Source organism: Acanthopagrus latus, chromosome 13 (assembly GCF_904848185.1).
Source record: "Acanthopagrus latus isolate v.2019 chromosome 13, fAcaLat1.1, whole genome shotgun sequence".
In the NCBI taxonomy this organism is placed as follows: domain Eukaryota; kingdom Metazoa; phylum Chordata; class Actinopteri; order Spariformes; family Sparidae; genus Acanthopagrus; species Acanthopagrus latus.
Genome location: NC_051051.1, coordinates 27,262,269 through 27,283,861, shown reverse-complemented (window position 1 = coordinate 27,283,861; position 21,593 = coordinate 27,262,269). Strand labels below are relative to the sequence as shown.

General features: G+C 44.7%; 2 protein-coding genes across 16 annotated transcripts in view; one reads left to right on the top strand and one right to left on the bottom strand.

Moving 5' to 3' along the window:
* clip2 (CAP-GLY domain containing linker protein 2) overlaps nucleotides 1-12,197 on the bottom strand; it is a 37,852-nt gene extending 25,655 nt beyond the window's left edge. For 8 of the 12 annotated variants that reach the window (XR_005078597.1, XR_005078600.1, XR_005078601.1 and 5 more), the window contains exons 1-3: nucleotides 10,651-12,197; nucleotides 8,064-8,287; nucleotides 341-840 (exon numbers count right to left, since the gene is read on the bottom strand). Coding sequence is in view for 3 of the 12 variants with exons in the window: in XM_037119948.1 (XP_036975843.1) it covers nucleotides 341-840; nucleotides 8,064-8,178 (615 nt within the window). In the remaining 9 variants the exon portion in view is untranslated. The remainder of the gene's footprint in view (nucleotides 1-340; nucleotides 841-8,063; nucleotides 8,288-10,650) is intronic. The other 4 variants (XR_005078604.1, XR_005078605.1, XM_037119949.1 and 1 more) reach the window with 2 other exon arrangements.
* Nucleotides 12,198-15,325: 3,128 nt separating this feature from the next.
* cldn2 (claudin 2) lies at nucleotides 15,326-20,515 on the top strand. Of its 4 annotated transcripts, XM_037119618.1 has the most exons (3): nucleotides 15,326-15,392; nucleotides 16,915-17,551; nucleotides 19,326-20,515. In XM_037119618.1, exon 3 carries the CDS (start codon nucleotides 19,334-19,336, stop codon nucleotides 20,150-20,152), a length of 819 nt encoding a protein of 272 aa, XP_036975513.1. In that variant the 5' UTR covers nucleotides 15,326-15,392; nucleotides 16,915-17,551; nucleotides 19,326-19,333; the 3' UTR covers nucleotides 20,153-20,515. The 4 variants fall into 4 exon arrangements, with proteins under 4 accessions (XP_036975513.1, XP_036975514.1, XP_036975515.1 ...); XM_037119619.1 differs by lacking the exon at nucleotides 15,326-15,392 and having other exon boundaries at nucleotides 16,911-17,551; XM_037119620.1 differs by lacking the exons at nucleotides 15,326-15,392; nucleotides 16,915-17,551 and adding an exon at nucleotides 17,609-18,721.
* The last annotated feature ends 1,078 nt before the right edge of the window (nucleotides 20,516-21,593 follow it).

Below are 21,593 nucleotides of genomic sequence, written 5' to 3'. Positions count from 1 at the left end.
TACATTTAAATAATCGTAGAAATAACAAAGTTAAATAAGTGTTTGTCTTTATTTTTCTGACCCAGTTGTATCTGGTGTTGACTGATCGTCTGACTGAGGAACAGACTTCAGTACAACACATGTTTCATAGTGATGGTCAGTAGGAGTTCTGATTAAGAGTTTGGGTTGGACCAGAAGATGTGAGACAAGAAAGACAATAAGCTGCATTGTTCTTTAGTTTGATGAAGAAGACGACCATCTTTCATCCTTCAGCAATATTACAGATCTGTTGGAGAAGATCTGAAGATATCTGAAGATATTTTAAGCTTCACTGGACTGAACCCAACACAGAACTACTCACCAGAACTCGATCTCCGACTCTTAGATCCTTGTCCCCTCCTTTCTTAACCGAGCCGCTGTCGGACATGTTGGACCCCGACTCGTTTCCTGTTTTCCCGGCGCTGTTGAGCAGGCCCTCTCTGAGTGTCACCACCACCCTCTGGCCAGAGGGGGCGCCGCCCTGCTGGTTCTGATTCTGAACTGAGACTGAGTCAGTGGAGTGGCTGTCGCTTCCCTCTCCGACCGGCTGTCGGGTGAGCTTCGAGGGTCTCGTGAAGATGCCCTGCAGGGGCTGGCACTCAAAGTAGCGCACTCCGCCCACCGACCCATCGTTTTTGCCAACTAGGTCGTTCAGAATCACGCCAGCCCACTGTCCCGGGGCGAACTGGGTCTCCCCCAGGTAGGCGATAACTCCTGGTTTGACGCCGTTGACCCAGACGTGTTCTCCGACTGTGTAGTCCCCCAGAACATCGTCGCCCTCTTCAGAGATTTTAGTTGGAGTGGTGGGCTTCAGCGGGACGTCTGCAGGACAACAAACACATCACACAGATTATCATCTGTCAGGCTGCAGAGACAAACTAACAACATGCTGTCAAACGTGCGTGATGATCAATACTTCTTATTGTCAGGAGACTGTGTCAGCTCCTCTCTGCAGGCTCATGTTGGAAACACTGCATACATTGTGAGAACATCCTCATTCACAGTCCAGCAGAATCGCTTCACACCATTCATCCTGCTGCACCGCGTCATGCTGCTGGAAAAAAAACTGCTTGTGTGGCAGCACAACAGTGCAGTTTGTGCAAGATTAGGCGTTACTCTAATTCCTCCTGAAAAGTGGGTCAGAGAGACGGTAGAATATCTGTGATGTGCCGGTGATTAACCCGCCGTGCAGCCGCCGTGATATCTCATGTTTGACACACAGACGAGCTGCATCTCTGTTTTTTTCCACAGCAGCCTGTAAACTGAGCCGGCACCATTAGCACGCGGCCTGCTGCACCGCACCAGTGTGTGTGTGCGTGTGTGTGTGTGTGTGTGTGTGTGTGTGTGTGTGTGTGTGTGTGTGTGTGTGTGTGTGTGTGTGTGTTGGTGCCAGGGCTGTCTCCCCAACACCCTGTCAGAGGGCCCGGGGCTCCGTGGGCCCCTTTGGTTGGACTTTATGCCTCAATTGCTGCCATATGTTGTGATGTGAGACACATTCTGCACAAACGACCTCAAAGACGCTTTCACTCGATGGTGGTTTGAAAGTTCTGAGGAATGTGCTGCTCCTGGTAGAACCAGAACCACTGACATACTCTGCAGGCTTCCAGGCGACACTTGAAATATTGAGTCTATTTCTGCCAGTGTGATCAGAGGACAGGTTTGTTTCTCTGTCCGACACATATTGACCATCATACCGTGGCAGCACTCACGCCCTGCATCAATCAGCCATGTGTCAGAATGAGTGTCGCCCGGAGCGAACTGTCCGACAGCATCAACATCAGCCACAACTCACTCTGTGTTTGACCCATATTACACTGTTCACTGCAGCTGGAAGCACAGCTGGACGATCAGCTTGGTCCACAGCTGCAGGGACAGAAACGTACCTGCGAATCCTTCATGCTGACGTCAGCGTTAGTTTGATTTAGACTGTACTGATATAAGACTGACTCACTACATCTGTAATCTACAGTCCAGTGACACATGAATCCAGAGCTTGTTACAGGCAACATGATTCATTTGATTAACAACTACTTCATGACACACATGTCGCTGTGCAAACGTGACTTATCAAACTGTTCTGCCACCTGCAGTTGTTCTGTTGCTAATGGCAACCATTACTGTCACACCTTAATGACAGTTAAAGCTTAAAGTCGTAATCGATCACATTTCATCTCCACCTTCACTGTATGCACGCCACAACAGGGCTGTTAAAACAATCATCTGCCCCTCAGGTGGTCGCTAATGCTAACTATCATGTGACTCCAGGGCTGTTATTCTATTGGCTGACAGGCGATCATTTGAGACCTGACAGACTGACTGATTCACATCATCATCGTGTTTTTAACTCTCCACCTCTCTACGAGCTCTGTAGAGGTTTTATTTTTAGAAATGACTTATGTAACAATATGAAAATATCTAAACTCCCTCTCACTGTCAGCTGTACTTCCTGTTCGACTTCAGGTCTTTATGGTCCGAGCGTCCGACACAAACACACGACTCTCCGCTTCATCTGACAAACGTGTTTCTACAGTCTCACAGTTGTTTCCAGTAACAAACCTTCAGAGATGATCTTCTGTCTCATTGTGTTCACTCGCAGCAGACGACCTATAATTATTTTTTTTGCGAGGAACACATCAGATCAACCAACTCAACATGTGATCCGGGCCCGCAGACCCGTGCAGGGCAGCGTTTAAAACCTGAGCTAACCCATGATTTGGGTTGCCGGGGCAACAGCAGAGCGAGGGTAAAAGGATCCTCGGCAGAAGGAAACACAGTCCTTACTTTCACTATTGTGCTTGGCCACCTCCCACCACCATCTGAATCCAGCTATTCATCAGCTCGGCACAATGAAACCTCCACAGCTTCCTCCCGCCCCTCCTCCTCCTCCTCCTCCTCCTCCTCCTCCCCCCAATTATCCCCCCATCTCTGCACACACACACACACACACACACACACACACACACACACACACACACACACACACACACACACACACACACCCACCCCTCTGTCTTTGGCCTCTTTAGCTGCGTGTTTATGATCACTTGTACAATGGCTCTCATCTTCCTCTAACTTGCTCTTTTTGATCCGAACCCGGTGAGTCGGCGCTGACATTGTGCTGCTGACAGCTGTGCTCAGACACCAACAGATGGACCGGGTCGAGCCTCAGTGTTTTGGACTTTTCATTGGTTGACTGCGTCTAAATGTTCTGTGTTTTAAGGTGATATCACGTCACACATTCAGGGACAAACAAAGTGTCCCGTCCCCACATATAGGTCGTTTCTTTGGGCACAAACAGGTTTTAATGACGTTTTAATTTCTTCAAACGACGAGTTTGTCACCTCGAGGTCAAACTTTTATTACCTTCTTTTAACGTGTTTGTATTTGGCTGATTTGTTTCCATGCTGCAGAGTTTCAGGAGATCTGAGGCTTCACGTGGACTCACATGGTCTCACAGTTTGTCTCCAGGACGGAGAGCAGGGTCCCTCCAGGTTTACACCAGCACATTCAAGCCTGTCCTGCAGCTTTCAAAACAATATTTTCATTTTTATAATCTGTGTATGAAATAGAATCTTGTTATCATTTTGTTCCCTGACTCTGGTATCAGAACCGGCCTGAAGAGTCCAGTGCTGGTCGGTCTACACAGAGATCCGCGTCAGAGGTGAAGGTGTGTTCTGTCTTTAACAAGTGGTTCAAGCTGTGTGTCTGAAAAAGACGACAGCACTCGACTGTGACTGAGAGATTTCTGCAGGGAAACTTTCTTCGCCGGAGACGCGGCGTCCTGGAGGGCAGCACCGCTCACGGTCCTCCCTCCATCCACCCGCTGGCTCCAGACTTCTTCTTTAGATTCACTGAACTGTGCCAACTTCCGACACAGAGGCCTCTTCTCACAACCTCCACAGCTTAAAGCATGAAGCAAGCCGAGGCTGAGATGTGGAGCAGGAGGGCAGGTCACAGTTAAGACGAGTGATCCCTCCACCGGCTCGCCGAGGCTCCGGTGTTGTCACAGCAACCGCTTATCACTGAGTTACAGCTCAGTCGGATCAATAACGCCACTGAAAATAATGTGACTTATGACATCAAGGATACGAGACAAACACTCCAAACATCTGTCACAGGCAGAACTAGCTTAGCTTCCTCACTTGTTTGCCATCACAGACATCATTCAATCTGACGTCACACTTTCTCAAGGCAAATTCAAGACCCATCTCTGTTTATGTTTACTTCCCCTCAATTCACAAACTTTCAAGGCACCTTGGGAGCCTTGTGAAGCTGCAGACTGATGGACTGACAGAGGTTAAACATTTTAAATTACAGTCTCTGTGCTGAGCTAGGCTAACCAGCTGTTAGCTCCAGCATTATGTTCACTGTGCACATGAGAGTGAGGTCAATCTTCTTATCGACAGAGAACAAGAGAGCCAGATTTATACCAGCTGTTCTCAGACGGGAGTTCAGGAGCGACTGTGATTTGTGTCAGTTCAGGTTTGAGAATCTAGAATCCAGTTAGACTTTAATTCAAGACTTCTTCATTCAATTTGTCCTTATCAACTTTAAAGTCTTCTGTAATTTGTTTAGTTAATGCAGTTTGTTTCTATCACTAGTTTACAACTTTGTTTGTATCTGCCTCTTTATTCCACACTTTATTCATGTTTTTATGAATTTGTGTATCTGTTTGTGTTTTTATCTTGTGTGTGTAACTCGTACGTACTTCTCAGCCTTTCACTGTATTTTTATGAACTTACTTTTATGTTTTTATTTTCTCGCTGTGCTCCGTTTACACCGTAAAGCTGCGTTTTACGTATAAAGCAGCATTGTAAATAAACAAGATAAATTACAACGTGACCGGTAAGAATTAAGATGCAGGGATGCTTCCACGACCATGAATGGATTCATCAGAGGATGTGACGATCACGACTGTGTGTTTTCTTCTGTGCATCGACAGGAACTGAGTGAAGTGACGAGTTCACGTGTGACAGAAACAAACAGTTTTAACTGCAGGACAGAGTTCAGACGTCACACGCTGTCAGCAGCTACCGAACAGCTGACGAGCCGGCGTGCAGCACGCAGGGATTAACGATCTGAGCCGGAAACGACCAAGTTCAGGACAATTCCAGAGACAATCTGAGCTCCGCTGCCTCCAACACCACAGAGACACGAACAGCAGCTCCAGGACGAACATTCAACTGCTACTGAGTGAAAAAGAGACCAAACACCAGAGAAAAGAAAACCAGACGAGTCAGAACGTCTGAACAGCTGCTCAGATTCAGAATATACACAGATATGTTGTTATCATGTCGCTCCTCAGAGTCATGAGACGGTTTTCATCTGAGGCTGACCATTATTTTCATTATCAATCAATCTATCTGTGAATATTGACATCAAGATTTCCCAAAGTGTCCGACAACACTCAAAAATACTTTATATTTACCGCAAACTCACATTTAAGAGGCAGGAATCAGAAAATATCTGAGATTTTTGCTTGAAAAATTATTTAAAAGATCAGCAGCTGATCAAAATAGTTGGCAATTCATTTCAGCTGATCTATTAATCAACTAACTGTTGCAGCTCTACACCAGAGAGTGACCTTTTCACAGGGCTGCGACCAACATTTATCTGCCCTGCTGAATAATCAGATGATTCATTCTCAGTTATTAAAGATGCATCACAGAGAAGCATCAAAACTTCACACCTGGAGCCAGAACATATTTGTCAGCCAAACTTCTTCTAATGATTGCAGCTCTGATTTTAATATGTTGGATGTTTTTGTTGCATCTTGGAGGCAGAAACTGTTTAAAAGACGAATATTAAAGATCCTCTCAACTAAAAACTGTCTCTAATGTCACAATCCTCCTGCACTGGAGGATGTCAGAAGCCAGTCTGAGGAAAAAACCTTTAACATGTTACGAGACAACAAACTGTGTCGGGCTCAGCAGAGGAAACGCTTCCTGTCGGGGGAACATATTCAGCCTCAGCTCTGTGTTTTCTCCCGCTGGCTGTCGTGGAATTCCTCTGACATCATGAACCGTGAACACTCGCATCTGTCTGATGACGGTCTTCCCTAACGAGGCACCGGCGTACGACCGGCCGGAGACGCTGCTCCTCCTCTGCTGTGTTCACTGGGAACTGTAATTTAGCAGAACCAGAACTAACATGTGCGTGTGAAGCTGTCGTCATGTGATCTGACGCTGAGGAGGAACAGCTGTGATTACTTTCCGCAGGCCGAGGCTGTAATTTGGATTTTCAAACACGTCTCATTTTGGTTTTGCGTCGTCCGTCTTCCAGTAGCTGTTTGGGCAAAGTCACATGTTCTCAGTTCTACTTTTTCCTTTTGGATTTCTGGAAATATTCTATTCTTTTTTTTACTGTCAACAAATCACATTAAAGCAACATTTCTCCAGACTTTACAAGTTTCCTGACGAGGAAACAAAGAACAGCGTCAGCCGGTGGAACAACGAGGCTCTATTGCAGAAGATATCAGACAATACTTCTATTCAGCATCAATTTATTGGTGTGTATTTGTTGACAGGAAGGAAATTTGTAGTACCAGATATTATCAGTTAATTATGAAGACACTGAGTTGTGTTCCCTGCAAAAACAAGACAATACTTCCTCATTCCTCCTCCTCATAATTTACAGTTTTATTTTAGTTTTCTTTGCACCTTCCTCGGTTTTTCTTATTTCGGCTGTTTGCAGACGCAGAAACCAACACATGCTCGTGTATTTTTGTACATTAATGCAGCGACACAGACATTATTACGCCTGCTCTTATCGTGATGGCCCGTAAAATAAGAGCTCGGTCATGGTCCGTGTCATCAAATGCTCATACAGACATTAATGTGCGTCCGTAATCTGAAAATAATCAGTCTGCTCTCCAGTAAATCAATTGTAAACAAGCTGTAAACACAACGCTGATATATTATCATCTAATAAGACTAATATGTTTAATATGTTAGAGAGCAGCTGATTGTTTCCACCTCCAGCAGACACGAAGCATCATCATCATCATCATCATCATCATCATCATCATCATCATCCTGTCTGAGTCGAGTTCAGCTCCTGAAGGAAACATCTGGATCCTCAGCAGATCATTTTATAGTTTCTGTTGTGACTTATTGATCTTTTATAGTTTCTACTTCATCACACAAAAACTACAGAGCGGACTTCAGCCAGTGTCTCAGTCCAGGATGAAGGGACAGATCCAGATGTTCTGTCTTTCTTTAACATCATAATGGATCCTGATGAAGCTTCAGGTGTGTTCAGGTGTCTGGTATCTATGAGTGAGTACATGAGGGGACTTCTGGGTCGTCTAGTATATTCTTGTCTTATACACATTTAATTATTCTAACTCAGTCCGTCTCGTTCTCGGTGCCGGACACGTAACGTACAGCAGCGTGTTCAATCAGATCAGCTGTAAACAACCAAAACAACAAGCTGAGAGACACTAAAACGCTCCGTAAAGCTGAGTCATGTGATCGTTTAGTGTCGATACATCACTGCTGATCCTCTTTCCGATGTCACATTAATTCAGTTTTTACTATAGAGAGTAATGAGTGCAGCTTTTCCTCAGGACACGAGAGAGAAACTACACAACGACCGTACAAAGTGAACATAAACAAAGCTGATGGCTGCTGTGGTCTTCATAAATACACATGATGTTAAATGGAGGCTGCTGAAGATAATCTGAGTAAATACAGAGTTAGATTACGTTAAAGAAAACACTTCCCAGCCTGTGTGTGTGTGTGTGTGTGTGTGTGCGTGTGTGTGCGTGTGTGTGTGTGCGTGTGTGTGTGCGTGCGCGTGCGTGTGTGTGTGTACGTGTGTGTGCGCGTGCGTGCGTGTGTGTGTGTGTGTGTGCGTGCGTGCGTGTGTGTGTGTGTGCGTGCGTGCGTGCGTGTGTGTGTGCGTGCGTGTGTGTGTGTGTGAAATCTCTTCCAGCTGTTCTCCTGAGTCATTATCTCAAATAAACGCTCTCAGCCACTTCCGCTGATGAGAAACAACAAATCCCTCTTATTTTTCCACGGGGTCACAAGCAGGAAGTAACTCACTGTCTTTAGGGGCGACTGGGCTGGACGTTCCCCCCGCGGAGCTCCTTCCCACTGGGCTGGAATGTTTGGGCCCCCGGCCAGGGATCTTCAGTCCACTGGACTTCAGCATGTTCATTCTACAGTAGCAGGGAGACGGCGGCGACCTGAGAGCTCCTCCCCGGTGACCAAGGCTTCTGGATCAGGCACTAGATGTGGGAGTGGCGGCTGTCGCTCTCCATGTCGAGCTGTTGGAGGGATGAGGAGGTCGTAAATGTGGGAACAATTACAGAAATCACAGGTGAAGAAGGCAGAATGAGGCGCAGGAGTCACTGATGTTTACAGAGAGAGCAGGACGAACACAGAGAGGACAGAATGTGTGTCTGTGTTCAGTCTGCAGAGCAACGTGACGCCATCCAACATCTGGAGAGCTGCAACAACCGATCAACTCATCGATTATCTGTACTCATCATTTTAAAGACCAACACGTCAAAGCTATCAGATTCCAGCCTGTTACATGTGAATATTTTCTGGTTTCTTTCCTCCTCTGTGGCAGAAAACGGAATATTTTACATCAAGACACTTGAGGACGAAACACTGACACTAATCGATCAATCAAGACAATAATATGCTATGAAATAATCATGAGTTGGCCCTAAATATTCTGCAGCTTCAATCTTTCCATGACTTTGAATCTCCAACTATGTTTCATATTTGTGCAGACTTCAGATGTGATTCACAGCTCACCAGAGGATCAGCTGAGGACTCATAAATGTTCCTGAGGCTCATAAAACGTGACGAGAGGTTTGTAAGTAAAAGAAACATTTGGTGAAGGAACTTACAAAGAAGCTTCAGTCCTCTGATATGATTTTTATAGTACGTGGTTTCCATTTATATTCTGTTTTACTCTCAACCATAAAGTCATGGAGCAGAGAATTACAGGTCTGCTGAGATCCGTTTACATTCAGCAGCCTGAAACACTCCCACAGTACAAACCCTCCAACACAGGAGACTCCAGCGTTAACAGCTACAGGAGAAATACAGTCTCGGTTCTGTGTTGGATGTGTTCACTTTGCTGTAATCTGCAGCCAGAAACACAAACACAGAAGATTAATAAAACATCGGCTCTGTTTCAAAACTGTAACACCAGAGCAGCAGCAGTCCTCTGAAGTCACACTGGAGTAAAACTAAAGAGATCCTGTTGAAATGTTACTTTGGTGGAAGTGAAAGTGAGCTGCAGTCGCCTCGATGTCTGACAGAGTTCTGCAGCGTCACTGATCCTGATCATCACACATCAACACTTCACCTCCGACTGTCTGCTACTGCTGGACTCTTCTCAGATCTCCTTCTTGTTGTTTTTAGATAAAATGAATGTTTCATATTCCAGATGTTGTCTCTGTGTCGTGCTCACAGAATACAGATGTTCATTAGCTTCAAGCTAACTGTGCTACAGCTAACACGGTGCACTGTCCCCGTCACATAAACATCAAACACTACATGTGCTTCAGTCGCAAAAATGTCAAAGTCAATCATAGATTTATCTACATGCATGCATATACTGTTTACTGTGTGTACATTCATTTAAAACCCACAGGACTTCGGCTGTGGTGCAGCAGGTGATCTGTACAGTGACTAGTTACTGAAGCTGTTGAGTAAATGCAGAGGAGTGAACGAGGCAGAAAATACAAACACTCAATGAAACTAAAACTAAAGCTGACAGACAAACACAGCAACGTGAAAAACAACTGAATGCCTCAATATTCAGCACAATACTCGATTAACTGTGCTAGTTACATTCCATCAGTGGCTGCAGTGCCCCTGAGCAAGGCAGACACACTGTCGTAGGAACAGATCTGACCCAGATTTAGTGTAGCTGTGTTAAAATAACCCTGTTAACACCTGGGAAACATCTGGAACCTTTAACAATAGGTGATGACTACAACAGGCCCGTTAATACAGAGACGATCAATCACAGTTAATCTATCAGGATTATTATAATCAATAACACCTCACTGCTTCATACAGTCCTCATGCTTCATTCAACTTCTCAGTGTGAGCAGAGTGATGGACGGCAGAGCTGATGTAGGCCGGTGCCCAACTGGAGCGTGGCCTACAAATCCGGCCCAACAGAAACCATGAAGATTTAATTCTGTTAGAGCACAACACACACACACACACACACACACACACACACACACACACACACACACACACACACACACACCTGCTCACACACACTGGACTGTGTGTTAACAATCATTGACATCATGGAGAGATGAGCACTGATCATTTCATCCCGTCGACAGTGATGCTCTCTCTGTAACTCCAGACAGAACCAGGCCTTTGGGTTCTGGGTTCTGGGTTCTGGGTTCTGAGCCTCCGTCAGCTCGTCTTCTTGTGCACCTGAATTCATTGTTTTCACCTGATGTGGGTGAAACGCGGGTGAAGCGGCTGGAAGATGCTGCGCACCTACACAACATGCAACACAACGCCAGTTTGATCCATTGTTGTAGCGACTGCGGCAACGTGCTCCAGACCGCCCTGCAGATCCAGACCCGGTCCCGCCCAGAACAACCCGCACAAAAACACATTCACACGGGAAAATACTCACCTTTCTGTGTGAAATGAGAGCGTCCGAGGGGGTCTGTCCGCCGGCCGGACAACTTTCTGCCTCCCTCCCAGCAGACGGATCCGCGGCTGCCACTCCCTGGGATGCAAATATGGATGCTGAGCAGCAGCGAGAGGAGAGTCAGCGTGGATCACCGGAGGATGGACCGGACCGGTGCTGTTAGCAGCTAGCCTCGGTGTTCAGGATCACAGCTACACGGGCTACCAGGCGGCCGACACCGTCGACACGGATCGATGTTTTAGCAGCCGAACTCTGGCACGCGCACGTCCGGACGGGTTTCCGAGACGAACCGCAGCATCAGCAGCAGTGAAAAGCAACTTTTCTGTGTGTGGTTCTGATTGAGCAGGGTCGGTTCGGACTCGTCAGCTGTTTTGCCGGGCCTCTCCTCGCTGGTGTCGGTGTCCTCAGTGTGGTGTGGGTCTGCTGGGTTAGCACAGCCTCCCTCTGACTCAACCCACCGGCGAGACTGAACAAAGGGGCTGGGAAGCAGAGCCTCCTGGGGGTATGATGAGAGGCAGCTACAGTCTGGCTCATCGACGTGACGGTCTCCTTTTAAAAGCATGGGAATTTACACTGGTCGCTGCTCTTCAGTCAAAATACGTGACTCAGAAATCATGACTCAGTGCCATTTACTAACAGTGGTGCGTCTTTTTGATTCGGCTTCAATAAACTCGACAAAAAAATGTTTTTATCAATAACAAGCCCGATTAATGAGGCGGGTCCCTGTGTTTCACCAACGCCTTCAACAATGTATCTTCACCTAGAAAACATCTGGTGTCCTGACTATAAAATGCAAAGAACTTCACAAATACACTGTGTTTAAGTATTATACATACGCCGAACTGAGAAGGGCTTTATGGTCTTTCATAATAAAATCTTAAATTACGTAAAACTACGAAGTACTTTCGCCAATAAGTAAGGAAACATTAAATATAGAAGATTCCAAATGAAGTCTGGTTTAATATTCTCCGAACCCGACCCCTTGTTAGATTCGGCTCGCTTCGGCCCGAACCTGAGCTGTCAATCATACTGTATATTTCCGACACAATTAAAGGGGCAGTCTGCAGTTTATACTCAGTGGTCACGGTCAGCGCGTGAACCCACAGACCCGCGTGGGAGCTTCATTCTCATATTTCTCTCATAATGTGGGCGGAGTCAGCCAGACCCGTTCATATGGATCCTCTCTGCTGTTCCGGCTGCTTTTTAAACGTTCTGATTGGTCAGTGGAGCCAAAAGTCGACACCGGGGAGCGCTGTGATTGGTCAGCGTGTGTGCTTCTGGGCGTGTCCCGGTTTGACAGCTGTACCGCGAACTAGAGACCTCTACTGCTGCAGGACGCACCGCAAACACTCACCTGATGTGTGACGTCATCTGTCTCAGAACAACACCTCCTCCTGTCTGAGCTGACGTCATCAGTTAGTGTCAGTGTCGTTGTCTTTGTGGCCTCAAAGTGTGTACATGTGTACAGTATCTGATATTAAATGTATGTAAGTATCAGAAGTATTCATGCAGTAGTATGTTTTAAATTTTACAAATATTAAAGTGCAAGCACAAATAAATTACACACAGTGATGAAATGTATCTAAGTACATTTACTCAATTACTGTACCTCAGTGCAATTCACAGCACTGTAGTATTATTACTCTACTTTATACTTACACTACATTTTATAGTCAAATATTCAATTCTTTACTCACTAAATACTTTATCTGATAACTTACTGATTATGATCAGATTTTATCCAGAGGTGTTTTTAAGGTCATCTGTTTTATCATAAGAAGGAAAAAAACAAAACAAAAAAACACTGAAGAACACCAAAGCAAACAGTCTGTAGTCACATAGTAAATATGTGTATAATGTACTTTTATTAGTACTGTTGATACTTACTTTGATACCAGCAGACTTTAAGAACTGGTTTTGTTGGTGACTTTTACTTTTATGAAATATATATTATATATATGTATATATATGCGTATATATACATATTTTATGAAGTAATATTTTTAACACAATCTTTACTTTTGCTCAAGTTTGACTGTGAACTTTTAACAACACTGACTGTAAATATATTTAGATGGAAACCACGTCCAAACTTTATGACAGAGGGATTCAGTGTTTAGCATTTTCTGATTACCAACAATCAGCTCAAAGCTCGTAGCTTATTGATTAAATGTGAACATGTGAAGCTTCAGTTAAACAGAGAAACTGGTTGGATTGATTAAATCTGTCCAAAAGGAAAATAATCCACCTTCCAGAGCACAAAACTCACAGTACTGACTGAATGAGACAAACTTATTTACATTTGATTTGACTGATTTTTATACTTCGTATTCCTGTATTTACGTATTTATTTATTTTACAGAAAATCTGCTTTTCTGTATTAGGACCAATGTGTACTAGGCAGTTTTTACAATAACCTCCAGGTCACGTGACTCATCCACTCAAAATGTATGCAGAAATATCTTCCTGTACTGGCTGAATGAGACACGTCTTTACATTTGATTTGACTGGTTTCACTGGTTTTGTATGAACATTTTTTAATGCAAAATTGTTGTCTTTAGGATCCATGTATACTCCGCAGATTTGTGACTCATCGATTCAAAATCTCCTGATCCTACACTCATTGAATGTGACACACCGCTTTACATTTAATCTAATTAATCTTTCTGTTTTCTGTTTTCTGTTGTCACTGGGTTCCATGTATGATCCGCAGGTTCCTCTGTAACTTCTTCAACACCTCTTTTCGTTGGATTTTAGTGCTCCTCATATTCAGCATGTCAACGTTCTTAGTGAAAACAAAAGATATTTTTTCATTAAAACATGTTTTAGCTCAACAAAAAATATATTGTTGATGAAATAACCAGTAACATTTTGAACATCCGCTGGATTGTTGCGTTTACTCAACAGTGCAGTTCTTCATTTTGACCACTTGGTGTCGCCAAAGAGTCTGTACACCTGACTGATCACACCTGAAGATGATGAAACAGACTACTACAGTTCAGACAGAGGAGGAAGAAGACTGTTCCTTATTGATTCTACACCTTTAAACATAATTATCAATATGTCTGTTTTCATATTAATGGATGAGAAACAGAACCGGTCCACTAAAGGCTGTAAACACCTGAACATTGTTACCTTGTTGTTCTCAGTCTGAGATAACAGCAACATCTCCTGCATGTTGTGTTCACCTGCGTCCTTTAACTTCTGTTCTGTTGTTCATCCTTCAGATAAAATCACATTCTGCTGAACAAACTCTCTTTGTCTCCATCTAGTGACACGAGACACAAACTACACCCTGATAACACCTGATCCAGGATCAGTCAATGCAGACAGGTAAACACTCCAGAGTGAAATACATGAAGTAGTTCATGATGTTTACAAGCTCACTGGAGGCTTATTATTAATCATACTTTAGGTGTTGATTAGATTATAGAACAACACTGAAGGCTGACAGCTGCCAATCAATAATCAAACCCGCTGGATGGAAAACATCTCTTTCACACTGAGACTACAAACTCACAGATGCTCAGTTCCATCTCTCACCTGAGGGTCAGCACACCTGCAGCAGCAGGCTGTGGACACGAAACTAACTATAGAATCTTTGGATTTATTCTTGGTGACTTTGTGTTATTGATCCAGGTTAATCTGCAACATCGAGATGATTGATACGTACAGCATGTTGCTCAGGTACCATTCCTGCATGTATGAACCTGAGATACAGGTGAACGTCCTCAGGTGTGTCTGAGTCTCCTGTATAGACTGTATATCAGCGTCTGACAGCTGAGAGGACAAACAAACACACAGGATGTAAATTGAAACTGTGCGTTGTGTTGCTGTTTGTTAAAACAGTTTTCCTTCTCTCGTCGGGCTCGAGGTGTTTCTGTGAGTCATCTCAGGTATTCAGACCACAACAAGAGGATTGAGATCCGTTCACCTGAGACAGATTACTGTGAACTTTGGTTTCTGCTCTCTGCTCACAGCAGCTGTATGAAGACATGTTTGCTGTGATTGGCTGCACGGTCCTGACCTCGGTTGGACCTCAGCACCTTTAGGTTGAGCTGGCTCGACTGAACTTCATCTCCCAACACGATCGCTGACCTCACTAATGCGCTTGTGACTCAATGGGAGCAAATCCCAACAGCCGCCTTCCTAAATCTGGCAGTAAGCCGTCCCAGAGGAGCGGACGTGTTACAGCGCCGGGTCAGAGCCCGTGGTTCTGCAGGGACGTGTTTAACTCTGACCCAGAGGTGTGATGTTCACCTGTCCACACACTGTCAGAGAGCTTTAGTTCCTCCACCATCAGTTTGTGTGACAGTTGATGTTGAGGATGTTTAATATTCTGTGTAGCTGTGGCTCAGTCACGGTGACGGGCAGCAGTCAGCCTCAGCAGAGGGAAACAAAGGCTGGTTAACATGCAGCAGGTCCAGATAAAGCCTCTCTGTGATTTATAATAGAGGCTCAGTGTTTGGGAGTGTGGACGTTGCCCTCTCAGTCCACTTCATGTTCGGGAAGTGACTGGATTACAAGCTAATCCCATTATGATGCTGCTGCTATGTGAGGGCTTAGAACCTACAGGCTCGGGCTTCAGGACGGGATCAGCTGCAGACTGGAGGACCGAGACCACTGACACTGACACGGCGCCGATGGAGCCGGTCGACGGTCCAGGTGACGCCTGACGAGGGAGACATGAGTCTGTGTCCGTCCTCTGGAGACTCTCCTCCGTGGTACGTAGGACGTGTTGTGTGATTGGATGATGTCGTGGCTCTCAGCAGCAGCAATCTTTAAATGGACGTCCGAGGAAACGATTGATGGATGAGGACGTACGAGAGGCGGCCAAGTCTGGTGTCACAGCAGCGAGCAGTAAATTCACAGGAAGTGATGGCAGATTAAAAGTGTTGATGTACGGAGGCTGGAAGCTGCCAGCAGAACGGCTGCAGACCTTCAGTGTTTGTAAAGACGTCTGGTACAAAACTTAATAAGTTTCATTTCATGTAATCAAACACATGAATCAATGTGGAAGAAGGATTTTTAGAAAGTGGTGCTTATAACTCTTAAACACACTTTACATGATGATTAGATTTTCCAATTTTATTTCCTTATGTCACCTTTAAATGATGAACTACTGATCACATTTTTAAATTGCAAAAACAATTAAAAACATATTTTTTGTCATTATTCCAGTAATTTATTTTTTCCATATTTCTAGTCACACTTTGTTTGTTTCCTTCTTTAATATTCTGACGCTTTAATTTAAAGACGTGTAAATAAATCCAGGCCGACGTCACTTTATTTCTTAATATATCAATTAAACGTTATTAACTTTGTTTTCATGAGTTTTCCACATCAACAAATTATGTTTTCTGCAAACAAAATAAAGTAAAAGCGTGTGAACATGTGATGAGGTCATTTCATCATCATCACTTTTCTAACTGTGGTCAGTCAGGGCTGATTATAATACTTTTTATACATGTATTTTAAATTGTAAATATCTTTACTTGTGACTGTTTTTAGGCAAAAATACAAAAAAAAATGTTTGTACGATCTTGTATGGTATTTAAAGCCTCATAACATTAATAGAAAACACATATAATTGTGTATAATTATAATTATATAATTATACACATTATTCTGGGATCTATTTCAGGTTTTTCTGATTTACTTCAATTCCCAGGAAATCAGGGAAAGCAGTTCTTAAACACACTTTAAAATAATAAAGATTTCATCAACGTTCATGTGCTAAAGTGTAAAAAATGTGTAGTTTTAAACTCTCGTGTTTAATGAATCAGTTACTGTAAAACAATATCGACTCTAAAGACAGTTCATCTGATCTGAGCTGAAGTTCAGCAGCTTCACTCTGATGGTGGAAATAAAACAGAAACGAGACAAAGAACAAACGAAAATGAACCGAATTAGCGAACAAAGTCACAGACAAAGAAAAGAAAGGAGGAATAATAATAAGAAGAAGGATATGAAATAAAACCAAACAACTGATTAAAGGAGTCTAAAGTAAGATAAGACAACAGAACCTCTGTCGGGCCTCGGGCTGCTGTATTCACTCGCTTGTTTTAATTGAAATGAAAAAGCTCAGCTCAGTTTTTTTAGGGTTTCTGCAGACTAAACGAGTCGTAACATGAAAGGTTCTGCTCTTTTCTTTCCACTAAAGTGACGTGAAGCTCTCTGAATTAAACATTTCTCACTGATGTGCTGAAATATTCATACGAGTCCTCTGAATGTTCTGTTCTGCAGGACCGAGCCGCTGTGGATGGAGCTGCATCTGTTCTGGAGAACTGACCGATGAGACAATGATTAACCTGCTGCAGCGATGATGCCTGTGTGTGTCTGTGTGTGCGTTCATGACAGGAGGTGAAAGTCCAGATGAAGGACAGAGATCAGTCAGAACCAGCAGCTCATCAGACAACATGGATCAGGACCACAGCCTCTAACTCACTCTGTTGTTCTGCCTCATTGCTCTTTTAATTGGACCCACTCCTCCAGCAGGCAGTAAATCAAACTTAAAGGATTGTGTTTCTTCTAAAAGTGTTTTCTGGCTGGCTCGGTCCGATGCAGCCGGCACCACATTTACAAGTAGAGCAGCAGCACAACAGCTGCGACTGTGTCAAGGTCTGAGGAGGCAGTCAGAGTCTGATCCAACAGTGGAGAACACACTCTGTACACACTGCAGGCTTCATCCTGCACCTCCTCATCCTCTGCTCCTGCTGCACCTCCTCATCCTCTGCTCCTGCTGCACCTCCTCATCCTCTGCTCCTGCTGCACCTCCTCATCCTCTGCTCCTGCTGCACCTCCAGCTCCTGCAGCAAACCAACACAATTACACCCTCCACCCATCCAGCGTCTGGCTCGACCACAACCTGCAGCACTCTCAGGTAATGCATGCATCTGGGCTGTGCGTGTGGTGTGTGTGTGTGGTGTGTGTGTGTTGAGTGACTTTGAATTAAAAGCGATATGCCTCCAGAAAGTGATGGATGCAGGTTAGAGTGAGCTCAGTCACCAGAGTAAAATTCGGGTGTGTCCGTTTCTTAGCTGGGTTTCATGTGAGGAGATGGAGGAGAGGTGATGGTGCTACAGCTAGGATACCAAGCCAGTGACCACTGTTCAAGACCGTGTTTCAACACTCGCAGGTCTTATCCCAGTTCTGTTCTTGCTGACAGAACCACGAATATTTAAGCTAAAATGTGACAAAACACGATCTTTTCCTAATCCTGACCAAGAATCAGCAGAGTCAGCATGTCTGTGGTTTGAATATTTGTTCTGCTGATTTGATGGCAACTGGCAGCATTTAAATAATGTTTTTAAATACACTTGAGTTATTAAATCCATGTGAGATAGTCTCTCATTAACAGAGTTTAAAAGGCTGCAGCTGCACGGCAAAATCTGTGGAACAATCTCTAAAATAATCTAATATATAAAACATAAACTGCCCTCAAAAAACTTCAACTAACCAACAGTGGTTAGATAAACACTGTAACATTTAACCTTCAGTGTGTGACCACCGTCCTGACTCTGTAACAGGGAATTAGTTACCCACAGTTAAAATGATTGTTCACGAGGGGTTGATGTTCATTTGTCCACTTTCCTCTTCATAAGAAGCATCTCACCTGACATCTAGTGGTTAGTTCATGTGTGTTAGCTCAGTGCTAACGTTAACTGGGTCAGTGGGTTCAAATGGGTGGACTTTGCCAGATTAAACAACACAGAGCTGTGGACATAGAACCACCTTAAAGGTCCTCTTCAAATACTGACGCGTTCTGTTCTCTCTCTACTCAGACCCGTCACACTTTAGGTCCCGTCTGACAATCCCAAAATATTGAGAATGAGACTCAAAAAATGTCCTTCAACATGAAATCTTACAGGCCCTAACAGCGAAATGGTAAAATGCTTTCACAGAACCTGCTCGCTGGATCTAAATCCAATTTCATGTGTATACTAGCAGGCCTAGAATATAAAAGTTATCTACATCAAAACAAAGCCACCAGTTGCTAGCCTGGGTGACAGTTTAGCAAGCTAATAACGCCAAAAACCAGCTGCTAGTCAAGGTAAGCATTTAAGTTAGCATTGATTAGTGTTAGCTAACCTTGTTCACGGTTTTCTGAGAAGACTTACAGAAGCTAAAATCAGGGTAAATGCTAGCTTGACAGTTAGAAAACGAACAAAGCCAAAACCAGTTAATTCAAGTTAATGCTGATGTTAATGTTTGAGGATGTTTGTTGTGGTAGTAGCGGTTTTATTCAATTAGCCAGCTTAACAGTTAGAGAGCTAACAAAGCCAAATCCAGGTGCTCGTTCAGGTTAATGTGGAAGTTTGTTGTAGCAGCAGCTGGTTTATTAAATTAGCCTGCTTGATAGTTAGCCAGCAAGCTAACATTTGGGGTGCCTGTTATGGCAGCAGCTGGTTATCTAAACCTTTAGCAAGTTAACAAAAACCAGAAAACACTTTCAGGTTAGCGTTAAATTAACGTTGGTTATCACTGAAGTTAGTGTTTTAGTAGCTAACTAACCATGTTCCGGTTTACTGACTTTATTCTTATTTTTCTTTATTATTCTAAATAACTGTACGCTGTAAAACTGTAAAACTGTGCTGTAATAACGGCGCAGGTCCGACCGGGTCACTGTGTTTACTTCTTGGTGTCCTCCATCACAGTTGTTGCCATGGCGTCAGCAGCTCTGGAGCTGATGGGCTTCTTCCTGGGCCTGCTGGGGATGCTGGGTACACTGGTGTCCACAGTGCTGCCGTACTGGAAGATCTCTGCACACATCGGCTCCAACATCGTGACGGCGGTGGCCAACATGAGGGGCCTGTGGATGGAGTGTGTCTACCAGAGCACGGGGGCCTTCCAGTGCGAGACCTACAACTCCATGCTGGCCCTGCCGGCCGACCTGCAGGCCTCTCGAGCCCTCATGGTCATCTCCATCGTGCTGTCGGTCCTCGCCATCGCCGTGGCGGTCCTGGGGATGCAGTGCACGCTCTGCTTGGAGGGTTCAGGTGCAGTTAAGAGTCGTGTGGCCGGAGCCGGTGGCGGTCTATTCCTTGCTGCGGGCTTCCTGGCGCTCATACCTGTGGCGTGGACCACACACGAGGTGGTCCAGACCTTCTACCGACCAAACTTACCCTCCAGCATGAAGTACGAGCTGGGGGAGTGTTTGTACGTCGGTCTGGCCTCTGCGCTCGTCTCCATGCTGGGAGGAGGGTTGCTGTGTGTGTCGTGCTGCGACGAGCAGGATGGCGGGCGTGGCCGACGGCACGGCGGGGGGTATCCGTATCCCATAGGAGGCGGCACGCTGGGCGCAGGCGCACGGACAACCTCACAGACCTACCGCAACCCCACCCTGCAGGCTGGAGGCATCAACACAGCCAGCAGGGGGGCGACGCTGGTCCGCAGCGCCAGCGGCAGCTCCCAGGGTGCACCTGGAGCCCAAGGTGCCAAGAAGCCCACTGCGGCAGGATATGACATCACAGGATACGTCTGAGGTCACTCCATCGTTTGATTCAATATATTTAAACAGTGTATTCAAATGAATGTTGTCGCTCAACTCTGAAGATTTCTGGAAAGTTTTGTTAAAGAAAGTGGAACAGCTGGAGGACAGTTACCATGACGACCGCCACAACAACACCGCCACAAACTGTCGGACAGTTTCTCTCGTCAGATGTTTCATCTTTTCTTACAGTTGTACATTTATATGATGTCACACATCACCATCACCTCAGGAGCAACACACACAGACGAAGATTAAAGGAGCAGTTCACCCATTAATGTAACTCCAGTCCTCCTCTCCTCCTCCTGAGGATATAAAGTCCTCCTCTCCTCCTCCTGATGATATAAAGTCCTCCTCTCCTCCTCCTGAGGATATAAAGTCCTCCTCTCCTCCTCCTGATGATATAAAGTCCTCCTCTCCTCCACCTGATGATATAAAGTCCTCCTCTCCTCCACCTGAGGATATAAAGTCCTCCTCTCCTCCTCCTGATGATATAAAGTCCTCCTCTCCTCCTCCTGAGGATATAAAGTCCTCCTCTCCTCCTCCTGATGATATAAAGTCCTCCTCTCCTCCTCCTGATGATATAAAGTCAGACTAACACTTTTAGCGGCTGCAGTGAAGATATCTGTTAATATCATCTTCTCAGATTGATTTGGGGATTCTGATTTTGACTTCAGTTGTTTAGCAGAATGCAGCAACAGTTTCACTGTGAAGCTCCAGAACTGTTTGAGGAGACGATGACTGGATATTTTAATTTGTATTTTTGGGTGACCTGTTCCTTTAATGTCAGCAGCCATCTTCTTTTTCTCCATGAAGCATTGATAGTTTCTGATGCAAGCAGACATCAGCTGTTGATGTAAAGTTAATCTCGTGAAGTTGTTTGTAAAATTCAGTGAAATGAATTCTGTTTTATTGATCGTTGGATCTTCTGAACATTTCAACTCTCAGCTGATGTTTGCTTGAGCTTCCTCTTCTTCTTCTTTATTCGGACAGTCTGGTGTTGATACTCAGCTATTTGGTGTGTCTGTGAATACTTGAACCCAAACTGTCACAGAACTGAGCCCTGACTCTGCTGGACCACCTGAGACTCTGACACAGTATAGTCTCAGAAACAAAAGTCTTCAAGCTGTTTACTCATATGAATTATTTTTGTGCCTTATTATCATACTGTAAGGTGCTCTGACAGGAGAGTGTTTGCAGTTGGCGGGTCTTCATCAGCGGTGGTGGTCCGTCTGAACCGGGCCTACACTGGCTGTGAAGTTACACACAGTGTCAGTTGTGTAAAGATCACTGGTTTCACTTTTTGTACCAGTCTGAGGACCAAAAACCTGAAACCACCAGGTGACATTTAAAACTCTGACTTCATGTCCAGGTGTTCACGCTTCATCCTCCCTCAGCTGATCGCTCCTGACTGCTGATGTGTCGGATCAGAAAA

What these genes read in the sequence shown, in the direction of transcription:
- cldn2 (XM_037119618.1), top strand. Translation starts at nt 19,334, where the DNA reads ATGGCGTCAGCAGCTCTGGAGCTGATGGGCTTCTTCCTGGGCCTGCTG.